The 13,164-nt window shown below is 40.0% G+C and overlaps 1 protein-coding gene across 11 annotated transcripts in view; it reads left to right on the forward strand.

Annotated features, from left to right (window-relative positions):
- The window catches only part of LOC108048077 (diacylglycerol kinase eta), a 66,582-nt gene extending 54,263 nt beyond the window's left edge, over positions 1 to 12,319 (forward strand). For 3 of the 11 annotated variants that reach the window (XM_044456889.1, XM_044456882.1, XM_044456891.1), the window contains 7 exons: positions 60 to 984; positions 1,053 to 1,187; positions 1,670 to 2,104; positions 2,405 to 3,124; positions 6,818 to 7,022; positions 8,401 to 9,596; positions 9,789 to 12,319. In XM_044456889.1, the coding sequence (XP_044312824.1) occupies positions 60 to 984; positions 1,053 to 1,187; positions 1,670 to 2,104; positions 2,405 to 3,124; positions 6,818 to 7,022; positions 8,401 to 9,596; positions 9,789 to 10,097 (3,925 nt within the window). In that variant the 3' untranslated portion in view covers positions 10,098 to 12,319. The remainder of the gene's footprint in view (positions 1 to 59; positions 985 to 1,052; positions 1,188 to 1,669; positions 2,105 to 2,404; positions 3,125 to 6,817; positions 7,023 to 8,400; positions 9,597 to 9,788) is intronic. The other 8 variants (XM_044456886.1, XM_044456890.1, XM_044456883.1 and 5 more) reach the window with 8 other exon arrangements.
- Positions 12,320 to 13,164: the final 845 nt, after the last annotated feature.

Below are 13,164 nucleotides of genomic sequence, written 5' to 3' on the forward strand. Positions count from 1 at the left end.
CTCCGCCCGAAGTTAGCTTTCCTTTCTTGTTACTAATAAACTAATTAACGACCCTTCAGAAATCCAAACATATCAATCGAAAAGACGGAGAAAGACCAGATTAACTCAAAAGAGCGCAGGAACAGTCGGTCGCTTCGCTCCAGCGAAAAGGAGGCGCTCCAGTGCCGTGCCAACAGTGTCAAGCGGGCCATATATAATGTTGTGGAGCACTCGGAGCCGGGACGTCCCAAACGCTACCAGCGCAAGCTCTCGATCACGCCCTTTGAGGCACTAAAGATTCCCACTAGCACTTCCGGGGAATCGACGCCCTGCACCTCTCCTTTGCCAATTATCCCACCCATCAATATTATCTCCCCCACTATGGAAACCTCCCGACTTACCTGCATTTCTCCGCTGCCCGATACTCGACGCGATTCCGTGGACGAGAGCTTCTTTAACAGCATAAATCTGCCCGCTCCGCGACAATTCGCCGACAGTCGTAGGAGCTCTGGCGTGGAGGTGATCCAGGAGATCGAGGAGGGTGCTAGTGGGGAGACCGTATACCGAAGGAGTCGCATGTCCCTGACCGGTGGAGCCAATATCGATGATGCTGGTAATCGTTTGTCACCCAGCAGCGATGGTGGCGATATCACGCCCACCGAGCGAAAAGTGGACTTCCTCCGGGTTCCGATCCACACGGGTGAGCCGATCGTGGACCCCCTATCCGACTATCGACCCCACGAGGTCTTTGAACGCACCTACTATATGACCCGGGAAATGGACAAAGACAAAGACAAGGGCAAGGACAAGGAGAAGGAGCAGTACGGAGATGTAGAAAATGACAAGAAGGATAAAAGTGTGGAGAAGGAGGACAGCATGCCCACCGAGAAACTGGTACATACTTGTAACCTGCAGGTACCCGGCGTTGTCGTTACCCCCAACTCCCAAAATGTTTACACAAGCGCCAGTCTAACAATCATTGATACCGATGCACAGACCATCACCGTACGTGTCTCATCCTCCGAAAAGTTCCATCCCCACGATGATTACCCAACTTCTTTTAACTTTTACAGGAGCAATCATCTTCCGATGATCTGGGTGGCGAGGCCAGCGATATTCTTTCAGCCATTAGCAATGAGGAGTGCAGCGTAGCTTCCGAAATCTTCGACAAACAGGACGCAGGACAAACCGTGGGAGACATTATACAGGTGAACAATCGTAACGATCTGGTATTCTACGTTCCGCTCTGTGCAAAGGTCGTGTCGCTAGCTCAGTTGATGTGTATGTCCGTTCCACAAATATGGTATTAAAACAGAAACGCCCTACTGACAAGAAAGAACGAACAGAAGTCTCAGGACTTTTAAGGTCTTTTATTGACAGACTAATTCTCGATGGAGGGCTGTTGCAAAAGTGATTTCGGGTCTCTAATTGTGTTATTATTTGCACTATGTGTCTTCTTATTTAACTCCTTACACAATTTAACTATTTTAAGGCGTTATTTTTTGGATATTAATGCGAAATTAAGAAAAACTTTTTTAAATGGCAGGTAAAACTCTAATTATCTTTCTTGACAGAAATTTATAAACGGCACACTCGGGTACGATTTTTAAGTCATGATCATAGCCCCGGGGGCGCCAATTATATTAACCCAGATTGTTCTTGACCAAAACTTGTTTCCGATCTCACACAGAATATGGATGCCAGCAACTTCACGCACATCGACTCTCCGGAGACTAGTGATGAGACGGAGGCCATGCCCGGCGAGAGCATCATGGACGATATAAGCTCCGTACTGGGTCACGACATAACCTATGCCCTGCAGGACAATACCCTGACCGACGACACCACCACTCTTTGCTCGGAGCATGCGGGACCACCGAAACCGCCCCGCAAGAAGTCGCTAAGCGCCTTGAGCCGGGCCCACTCCCATCCGCGCAGGCGCAACTCGTCTCCGCCCAGAATGGCGCGAATGGATAGCGATGATAACCCGCAGCAGTTTGGGTTCGAAAACATCGTTTTCGAAATCGACAATCGATGTGACGACCAGAAGATGCGGGAACCACCGCGCTACTGCAGCCTGGCGCAGTTCGTGGAAGGTAACGATATAGCGCGTCAGAGCTTTAAGGTAGGTACCATAGCCGACTAGGTTGCGTAAGCTGTATGTCTAGTTTGTGTATAGAGAGCGTATGTAGAGTTGTTCTGTATGGTTGTCGGCAGTGCTGAAATATGGCAACTTATGGTAAACTCTTTGTTGCTCTACGTTTGCTTCTTTCTTCAACTTTTCTTTTTCGGCTGTTCAATCGAATCAACCAACATCTAACCAAATATTAACCCGTCCAAATCGAACTAACCAAAACAAACTAAAACCGACCCTGCAATGTACAAAAACCATCGACTTCTAATTACAATCCTGCTCCCGACGAAGCGTCCCAAAAAGCGTATCTCACTGAAAAAACCCAATCCCACTACAACCACTGAAATCGTATCTCAACAGCAGCTAATGCTAGATCAACAACGAAGCGGCGCCCACAATATTGACGACCCCGAGGCCCAGCAAACGCCAACGAATAATGTGGCAAGTTTACTGGCCACCACCAGCGAGGACGAGCTGTCCACGCAGACGGCAATCAAAATTGAAATACAAGACGTTGATGCCACTGTGCGCAACATCAACACCAGCATGAAGGTCAATACGATCTTGACCACGTCGACATCGCCCACGAAGAAATCGGGCCATGGACAAGATGTAAAGCGCATTACTTTTGATGAGTCGTGTAAGAAAGAATCCTTTGATGATGTAAATCCCAACTATCCACAGATAAGTGTTGTTGTGAGACCGCCGACGCCGTTGCGCGGCGACTCTGTCAAGCCCACGACCTCGCTCCTGCCGGGCTCCTCCGGCGGAGCCATGGCCGTGTCCATGGCCTGCTCTGGAATGCTGGGCGTGCGAGCCATGAACGCCTCCGAAATCCGGCGCCACTCGAGCCACGCCCCCGGGCTGGCTGTCCGCGAGTTTGACAAGGACAAGGATCGCCGGCACTCGGGCTTTAATCCCAACCAGCTGACGCTGGACCCGGACCACGCCCGCTTCCTCAGCAGCTCGCCGGCGGCCAGTCGCAGGATCAGCTGCGGTAGCCTCTTCAAGGTGAGTTTACGTGCAAGCCAGGTCGTGGCATAGTTTTTCTGCAACTAGGGCCCCATATTGCTCACCTTTGACAAAAGTGGCACAACACGCTGAACAGAAATAATTTACTTTTGCCTCGATATTAAAGTACTGGTCCTTCAGTTTAGGGCCCCGGATATAAAAACGGTTTAAAAAAATATATAAAAACCTTTTTGGAATCATCTTAAGGGTGAGGAATAAAATATGACGACTTATTTTTTTGAACTTGTTTGGTCCAATTGTACTTTTAATGTAAAACAAGCTTGGTAGAAAGAAATATTTTACCTAAAGAATATAAAAAAAAACTTAAAAAGAAAGATTCTTTCATATAAACCAATCCACGAAATTCACCCAATCTTGTTTTTTTTAATATGTTACGGTTTCGAAAAATTAGTTTCTTAAATTTTAAAATCACTTTAACACTTTGAGTTGTGCTACTTTGACCAAGTGCGTGAGATATGTTCAATTCAAATCGTCGTCAATTGCGAAGTTCTTAAATTTTGATTGTGTCAGGAGAGCAATTGGTGTCAAGTGCAAATGCAAGTGCAGAAAGCAGCTCTCATACAGTCACACACTAACAACAGCGACTGTAGGTAATGGTTCGTACATGCGAATCACAGTCAATAACCGAGCGTCAAGGAGTTCCGTAAAAAGTCTGGATACGGTTCCAGGTATTCACGTATTTTTAGTTTGCAGCTTACATAATATTTATTTGTTAGGACACATTTCGTGCAAGCATAAATAAATTTGGTTAACTTCGTCAAAAGCGAAAATAAAATGGAGTTAATAATTAAGTTTAGAGTATCCATGCAATTTTAAGCTGATTTTAATTTAACAAATAAAAGTTTAATTTGTAGTATTTTAAAAAAGAAACATGGTATAATGAACCACAAACATTTTAAATAGATTATAAAACGTTTTAGTTGTTTTCCTTTCTAAATATTATTTTGCAAGTAAATAACTGCCAAAGGTATCAAGTTGTATCATTTAGAATATTATAAACCGTGCAAGGTGTTTCAACAGGTGTTTATTTTTTACGGTATTTTTTTACAGTATTCATGAGTTACTTTAGTTTGTTTTGACATTTAACAGTAATCTACAATACAATACAATGTAAAACCGAATAAAAAAACATGTATATGATTTACAATAGCACAGAAACAATTGGTACGTATTCCAAAATTCTTTTAACTTGAACTTATCTTTTGATTTAGATATTCTTAACCAACACTTAAACTCCTCACCACAAAGACACACTCCTGCTGAAAACATTTCAGTGTTTATAAGGTTTTACCATATTGTTAATGCCTCTTGACACAGTCTGATTTTTAGCTTTAGTTATTTTAAAGTTTTTGAGATAATATGGTATTTAAGATTGCGATAAAATAGAAATAGGTATATACAGCTTTTTATAGCTATCTCTAAGAGTATGGCAACATAAAGGAAAAATATTATCTAATATAATAATGTTGTTCTTATGAAATAATATAAAAAAATAATTTGGAAATATTATATTTTTTATTGTTTTTTTTTAAATATTGGCAGATTAATGGATAGTTTTTGAAGGTAGATGTACCACATTATGCGTTTTATGAATGCAAATAATACATTCCAAATCAGAGGTGCCGAAGGAAACTATGACAAGTTGAGATTGGGCCATAAGAAACTTTCAGTAATAAAATCAAAATGAAGTTACATACCTCCAATTTTTAAAGTTTTTATTTAAGTTTTGATTGACAAAATGTTGCACTTTCAACCGATACAATCATTAAAAAATTTGTTTATAGCCCTTAGAGAAATTAGACTGTGTAAAAAGGCCTTAAATGGATAAAATACATAACTAAAGACTATTTTTAAAAGCAAAGTCATTATAAATACATTTTCTTAGAAGAAAAACCAAAATATTGCCACCAAGCGCGGCTACGGATTGTTCAGTGTTCGGTTCTTTGTGGTGGCCGAGCCAGATATTCGCCTAGCCACCCTGGCGCTTATTAGGCCGCTGATTCCTCTGGTAAGCCAGTCCAAAAATCCGGGATGGGGTCCCAAGTGCACGGGCACCGGACCTTCCCACTCCCTCTGTTTCCCAACCTGTTTCTGCGTTTCTTCGTTCGTTCGATGTGTAAATTCCCCAGCAAGTGCAAATATCTGACACTACCAACTAATCGCGAAAACTCTTCGGGTTACCGAAGAAGACCCCTTACAAAAATTAGTTTATACGCTGGGGTCGAAATGAGTATATCAAAATGAATCTTATTTGGCTCAAGAACTTTCCTATTAACGTCCGTATAACAACTGTCTTGGGTAAAATATATTGTTTTATGTCGTAAAATTCTCAAATTTTGTCGCTTTGGTAATAACCAATCTATTTAATTTCTAAATAATAATTAGTATTAATTAAGTTTTGTAATTAACATAAATATACATACTATATTTCTAAAATTGTAATCATATATGTTTGCATATATGAAACATTAAAACACAGTGAATTTTTAATCCTTGCTTTTAATGTTTAAAAAAAGATGATAAATATTTTTATTTTTAAAACATTCAAATTTAAAGCAGTTTAAAATCAACTAAGGACTGCAATTAAGACTTACAACTTTTTCTTAAAAGTAACCAATAACAATTGTTTTTAAATATTTTAGTGCAAATTTTAAATAACACTTAGTTACTATTTTTATAATAGCAAGAAAGGAAATAAACTTCGGTGAGCCAAAGTTTTTATACCATTGCAGCTGTTACAAAATTTCGATTTCAATGTTTAATAACAATACATTTCAACACATTTGCCGATCGTTCCTAAGGCAGCTATGTGAGTCGTCCGAATTTTATAAATCTAAAAGAGTATTTCTGAAATTGCTAAAAAATACTATATTTTATAGTATTTGGATATATTTTAAGAAACCACAAGCAGCAACAAAAAAATTTCTTTTTATCCAAATATCTTTAATATTGAGAGACTAGTTTGCGTAGAAACAGATAGACGGATGGACAGACGAACACGACTAGATCGACTCGCTTGGTGATGCTGATCGAGAATATATAGGGTCATAAATGTGCCCTTCACTTCGTTGTAAACTCTGTAAGGCTATTAAAAGTCAGGTGTGCATATAAGTTACGCTTCAATACAATGTGATATTTCTGAGATAATCAATACAACTTTGTAATGGGTCTGCAGCAGTCTTGAAAATTAACATTCCCTCTGTAAAAAGCGTCTCTATAAAATGACAGTGGCAGATCCTCAGCACCTGGGTCGGCTCGCTTTTGAGTAGTTTATTGCAAAGTTTCCAATAAGTATAAAACTCTACTAACCAACACACAAACGAAAACTACAGACACATTTAGCCTCTGCTTAATGCCCGACCATCTATAATTTATATTGTTTTGTTGGATTTACGTAGTGTGCTGTCTCCCCATGCTAAGACCTACTCACACTCACTCCGCCTCTGTAACTCTGTCTCTCTCTCTCGCTATTCCTTGAAAAGTACTTACCAGTCCTGCGACGTATTTGCAAGTCACCCAACACTAGCACACTCACCCACACAGAGTCACACTCGATCACATCCACATGTTTCTTTGTATCGTAGTTAGTGCTGACTTTCCGGTTGCTCTTTGACACGTACTCGACTTGTCCCCATTTTATTTCCGCGACTAATCAAAATCTCTCTCTTGCAGCCGAACGAAGCCCTTCCGAATCTCCAGACCCTCAAAGGTTCCAAGTCGAGCTTGTTCATGGGTTCAACTATATTCGGTTTCGATCACTTCGCCGCTGGGGACAAGGAGGACAAGGGTGGCAAGGACAAGGAGAAAACGCCCACCGAGGAGACCAATCGCAAGTTGCCCATAATCAATCCATTGGTGCGACTGCCCAACTGGCCAAGTAAGGATATATATTCATTTATTTATTATCTACTAGACCCCTGAGCGAGTGTTCCCAAAGAACCCTTTAAACCCCCTTCATCAAAACAAGAAAGTTGTTTTATTCAATAGTTTAGATCCCAGCACTTTACGACGAACTATATTTCGATTAAAATAATGGGCTAATTTTTTTTTAGAAGAAACGCCATTAGTGAGTGTCTCGACTTTAAGATATTTGTAATTGTATTTTGTAAATTTCAAAATAAATATGCCAACTAATAACTCCAAAAAGTGTGGGGTTCTGGTACAACATTGGTAAAAAAAAAACTTCCGATGCACTTCTCGCTTTTTGGACCCAATGAAAAACCTTTTTCTTCATGCTAGAGAACTAGAGTTTCACCGTTACAATTACAATTTGCTACCAAATCCAGACCGACCCGCATACATTTGCCCCCGGTAATGTCACATTTCGATTAGCAATATAGGTGGCACCATCTGCAAAGTGCAGTGTCAACACTACAAGCCAAAGCGAGCAGCACCACACTAATAGTTATTTTTTTCGCTCTCGAAAAAATATAAACTCGGGTTTTCAAATATGCATTAACGTAAAATAGTGGTTAGATTTGGAATGTTTTTAGTGGGCACCATCTCTTATTTGTCTCTTAGTAATTTTACGATTTGTCGGCGTTGCAGTGGGTGTGCCAAACTTGTGAAATCGCAAGAGTTTGCATGTTCAATCTCAAATCTTTATCTCGAATAGTTTTCGAGATTTCGACGTTTACACGGGCGGACAGACCCAGCTGTTTAGATCGACTCGGCTTTGACCCTGATCAAGAATACATATACTTTATGGGTACCATTTACATACTTTTCCACGAATACAATATACTTTTTTACTCTACAAGTAACGGTTAAAAAACGGGACTGATGGCCTACAGTTGCGAGAATACTATCCCTAATGAATTCATAGTGAATAATTTTTAAATGAGGATAATTTGTTCGCTATTATCGGCAATTATTTTACCCTGAAGAATATATTTGATCATCTTCAGCTGAAGAATTCGCGCGGATACATAACAATAAAGTATTTAATTATTTAAAAGAGTGTTCGCCTTTATTGTTTGCCAAGAGTATTTTGAGCTGCCGTGTGTTCGATGAATGGGAACTCGATTGAATGGTTTGCTTTGTATGTCTTGCTCCTCGAGCTGAGCTGTTTAAAGCGAGTTATTGGAAGGTGTTACTCTATTTTTCAATGTTCCATGGTCCATGATTTTGGATCATAGACGAACAGTTAAAGTCCTAGCTTGGAGCTAATTGTAAACTCAACTCGTGCAGGGCTCTATTAGCTTTTCCCTTATTTTTTACATTAAAGAGCATTTCTGAAACCAATATTTTTACAGACCTTGCGAATGGCGGTGGCTTCATATCCAAATGTCTTTTGGCCAATGCCGACACGCTCTGCGCCGCTGTCAGTCCCCTCATGGATCCGGATGAGACCCTCCTAGCCGGCTACCATGAGAAGTGTGTGATGAATAACTACTTTGGCATCGGAATCGATGCCAAGATCTCGCTGGACTTCCACAACAAGAGGGAGGAGCACCCAGAGAAGTGTCGCTCCCGAGCCCGCAACTACATGTGGTATGGGGTACTGGGATCCAAACAACTCCTACAGAAGACGTGCAAAAATCTGGAGCAGCGCGTGCAGCTAGAATGCGATGGACAGAGAATTCCACTGCCGGAACTCCAGGGAATTGTGATCTTGAACATACCCAGCTTCATGGGCGGCACTAATTTCTGGGGCAGCAGCAAGAAGGATGACATATTTCTGCCGCCCAGCTTTGATGATCGTGTCCTTGAAGTGGTGGCTGTCTTTGGATCCGTGCAGATGGCAGCCTCGCGGCTGATCAATCTGCAACATCATCGGATCGCGCAGTGTCAGAGCGTGCAGATCAACATCCTGGGAGACGAGGAGATACCCATCCAGGTAGACGGCGAGGCCTGGCTACAGCCCCCGGGAATGATTCGCATCCTGCACAAGAACCGTGTGCAGATGTTGTGCAGGAACAGGAGCCTGGAGCTTTCGCTGAAGAGCTGGCAGGAGAAGCAGCGCCAGCACAGCATATCTATCCAGAGGGATGCATCTTCCACAGCTTCGGAACATGCCATTTCCACGGACGAGGTGATCTCCGAACGCGAGTGCTACGTGCTTCTTAACTTCATCGAAGCCGTAAGCTCGTTGGTCAAGTGGGTCAAGTTCTTGATCATTTCGCATCCGGCCCTGCAACACGATCTCTACGAGGTGGCCTGTCGGGCCAGTGAAGCTCTGGAATCTATCCACCCGCAGGGCAAGCTGCTAGAAGGACCTTCCCTGCGCACCAAATTGGTGGAGGTCATCGACTCATCCCGCCAGCTGTACGACGATGCGTGCACCCTGCTGCGCGATCGGGGCCACAGTTTGATTCTCCGCGAGGATTTGGAAACAAAGCTCAGCGCGGCGTTGGCCAACATGGAAATGGAGCTGAAAAAGTGCTCCGTACAAAAGTGCATCGACGGCAAGCTGCGGGCCTACTTCAATGTCCTGGCGCCCAATGAAGAAGTGAGTAGGAAAATATTGCAGTTGAGCCACAGTATTTATGCTCAGTGCTTGAGGTCTTGATACATGTTCAGAGATTCGTTTGCTTTTAAAAATTGGATAGGCCGATACTAAAGTATAAGAAATGATTTTGTAATTTTTCTTATTTGTAGAAGCTTTGTTTTTAAATTAAAAATATATTATTCTTTATCGCAGACCGATGGCCGCCGCAAGTCACGACCATTCTGGGTGCGGCTGCGCTCCGGCTCGACCGCCGGCCAGCAGGCGTTTAAGCCACCTTTGACCAACACCCGCGAGGCGGCCAACAACTGGAGTGTCAACGAGGTGGTCACCTGGCTGGAAACGATGCAACTGTCAGAGTATGTGGACAGCTTCCTAAAGAACGACATTCGCGGTAAGGAGCTGCTCACTCTGGGAAGGCGCGATCTTAAGGATCTGGGAGTGGTCAAAGTGGGCCACGTCAAGCGTATACTGCAGGCTATCAAGGATCTCAGCGAGAACTAGGCTTTCCGGGATTCAATTGCTCGCTAGTAAAAACAAATCAGTCTTCGAATTGAATATGGAGTCTTTGGCAATAACTGGGATGGTAAGCTACTATGGGACAATGCATACAACAATCACTAATTTATAGGCTAGCATAGCTAACATGTAAACGGGAAGGGGGATCGTGCGAACGAACATGTAATAACTTCGAATGCATTCATTTGAAAAAAAAAGACGATAACACGAACGATGCTCCATACATATTTATGCCTAACAGACTTTCTCTTCGACAAATTATCACTATATTAAACTATTGATTGGCAGAGAATTGTAAAGTTTTTCAACTTCAAGCCATCTAAAATCGAGACAAAAACGATTTTTTCGCATATGTATGTCAAATATGAAGTCTAACGAATTTAAACGTAGTAGCACATGCAAATACCAAGCAAAATCGATAAATCAAGTTAGGTATTAAGTGATAACCTTTAATTTTACGCTTACATTAAAGAAAATCAAGCACTCACTCTCAAAGAAAAATTACAAACCCAATTCAAAACGTAGAAAATCGACTTACCAACTGAGAAAACACGAAATCGATTCTAAATTTCAAAGCAATTTAAATTTTACAAAAATGTAACAAAAACTCTTGACCCAACCCAATCCTAACATTATATAAATTGTAATTTTAAAAATACATATAAAAAAGATATTCGAAACTATATCCAAATGTTTCCCCTACTATTGTTAAATCGAAATGATACTAACATTATGTTTATGTAAAGACAAGAGCCAACTCTCGTAGTTGCAGCAAAGAAAAGTCTGTTAAACGTGTCATTTTTGTGGTAACCAAAAGCAACTCTACTTGTTTATTCTGATGAATTTAGTTTTTAAGTCCGTGACTTTTTTTTAAGATAAGTTTAGGTTAGAGTCTTGGGGGTCTTGGTGCCGGATGCTAGACCCCCGGAAAATTAATTTGGTACTATATACAAGCATATGGTAAAGTCTTAGCTAGCATTGGAACACTGAAATAAGTGTTCGGAACCTTTTTGGTAATCCTTTTAATTGTTTACATTTAAGCGAATCAAAGTGAAAACCAACCACTTTTATCGAAACGTTAAAGTGTTAGAAACGAAATTGTGCTAAATTTTTTATAAACGTTAATTCTTAATTTGATCAATTTTGTTACTCTATTTCTATCTTAATACGAACATAAAATATAGCTGCATATGAGTAGTTTTAACACTCCATTCATCTGAATTGACCTGAACGTTTTGGCCCATCTTCAAAAGTTTGCTCAAGTTGCCTCCAGTTGAGTGAGTTTTTGAAATGGTTCGGCGGTAGTCTTTTTGCGGTTCAGTCCCCAACAAATCACTTGAGCGACGTCTATAAATTATATTTTTTTAAATATATAAGTATAAATGAGCCCAGACCAACTCGATTGATTTGTTTTGACAAACTTATTTTCCAAAAGCACCAGTAGCAATCCCATGATTTCTAACTATTTTGACACAAATTTGAGAAACTGTTTACGCTTATAAATTACCTAGATAAAACATGAATAATTGAAAGGAAATAAATTATTTTATATCCTTTTAAATTATTTAAAAATTATAAATACCATAATAAAATTGAAGACACATTTTTTCGAAAAATTTTCGACACATGTATTTTCGACCAAACTTTAATGAAATTAAAACCAAAATTAATAAAAATCATAAGGCAAATAAATAAATGTATAATGGATATACCTAATGTAAAAATCTAATCGGCAATTCAAATTTCAACAGAATATTTAAATTTCTTCGGGTTTTCCACACGATACCTTTTATCACACTCTTCATTGAATTTATGTTATTCTATCCAAAAAAAAAAACTGTGATAACAGCTTTCTATATTCCTGTTTGTGAAGTGCAATGCAAAATCAATTTAAAGTCTTATAAATAGTTCGTCTACAATCAGTAAATCGGTAATGCCTATTAAAACCATTTACCAGTAATAAATGATTTACAATATACCTTAATAATGTAACTTCAAACTACCTTCTGTCCAAACAAAAAAATACTAGAAAATGAAAAACTTGTTGTGCAACCTATTCTGATAAAATCACAAAACCGATAATACCGTTAAGTGAAATGCGAACCATAAAGCAACAATATTTCCTACTAAGCATAATACATCAATTATAATAGAAAACATTTTCTTGAAGAAAAACCTAATAACAGCAATAATAAAAACTGAACAAAAACAAAACCAATTTTTTTACTTCCCCACGAAAAGTCTGGAAATATGTTTAGCCCCTTAACTTTTAATTAAAGTAATATGTATTTTTGTTATACTTGCATAGACGCCAAAGAGGCGCAGTAAAAAGTTGAGCATACTGCGAGACCGTTTGATAGTTTTTTTCATAATAATGTGAAATTTAAAAAATGTATTCTATTTTGGTATGGAATTAAATTAAATATTGGTCCTTCGCGTCTTATTATACCCTTGCAGAGGGTATTATAATTTTGGTCAAAAGTGTGCAACGCAGTGAAGGAGACATCTCCGACCCTATAAAGTATATATATTCTTGATCAGGATCACCTCCTGAGTTGATATAGCCATGTCCGTCTGTCCGTCTGTCTGTTTCTACGCAAACTAGTCTCTCAGTTTTAAAGCTATCGAGTTGAAACTTTGCACACAGCCTTCTTTCCTTTGCACGCAGTATATATGTCGGAACGGTCGGGATCGGCCGACTATATCCTATAGCTGCCATATAACTGATTGATCGGAAATGCCATAACTTTGGTGTTTGTAAAGTTAGGAAGTTGGGATTTTCTATGGGTTTTATATTTGGCCAATCAATCCGACCTACCAAATGTCATAAGGATCGGCCGACTATATCCTATAGCTGCCATATAACTGAACAATTGGAAATGCCATAACTCTGGTGTTTTTAAAGTTAGGAAGTTGGGATTTTTTATGAGTATTAAGAATGCATCATATGAATAATTTTGGAGAATATAATTTACAGAGTATTCTGCAAGGGTATTTCAACTTCGGCTCCGCCCGAAGTTAGCTTTCCTTTCTTGTTATACCCTTGCAGAGG

The sequence above is a fragment of the Drosophila rhopaloa genome, unplaced genomic scaffold (assembly GCF_018152115.1).
Source record: "Drosophila rhopaloa isolate 14029-0021.01 unplaced genomic scaffold, ASM1815211v1 contig_155, whole genome shotgun sequence".
NCBI lineage: Eukaryota > Metazoa > Arthropoda > Insecta > Diptera > Drosophilidae > Drosophila > Drosophila rhopaloa.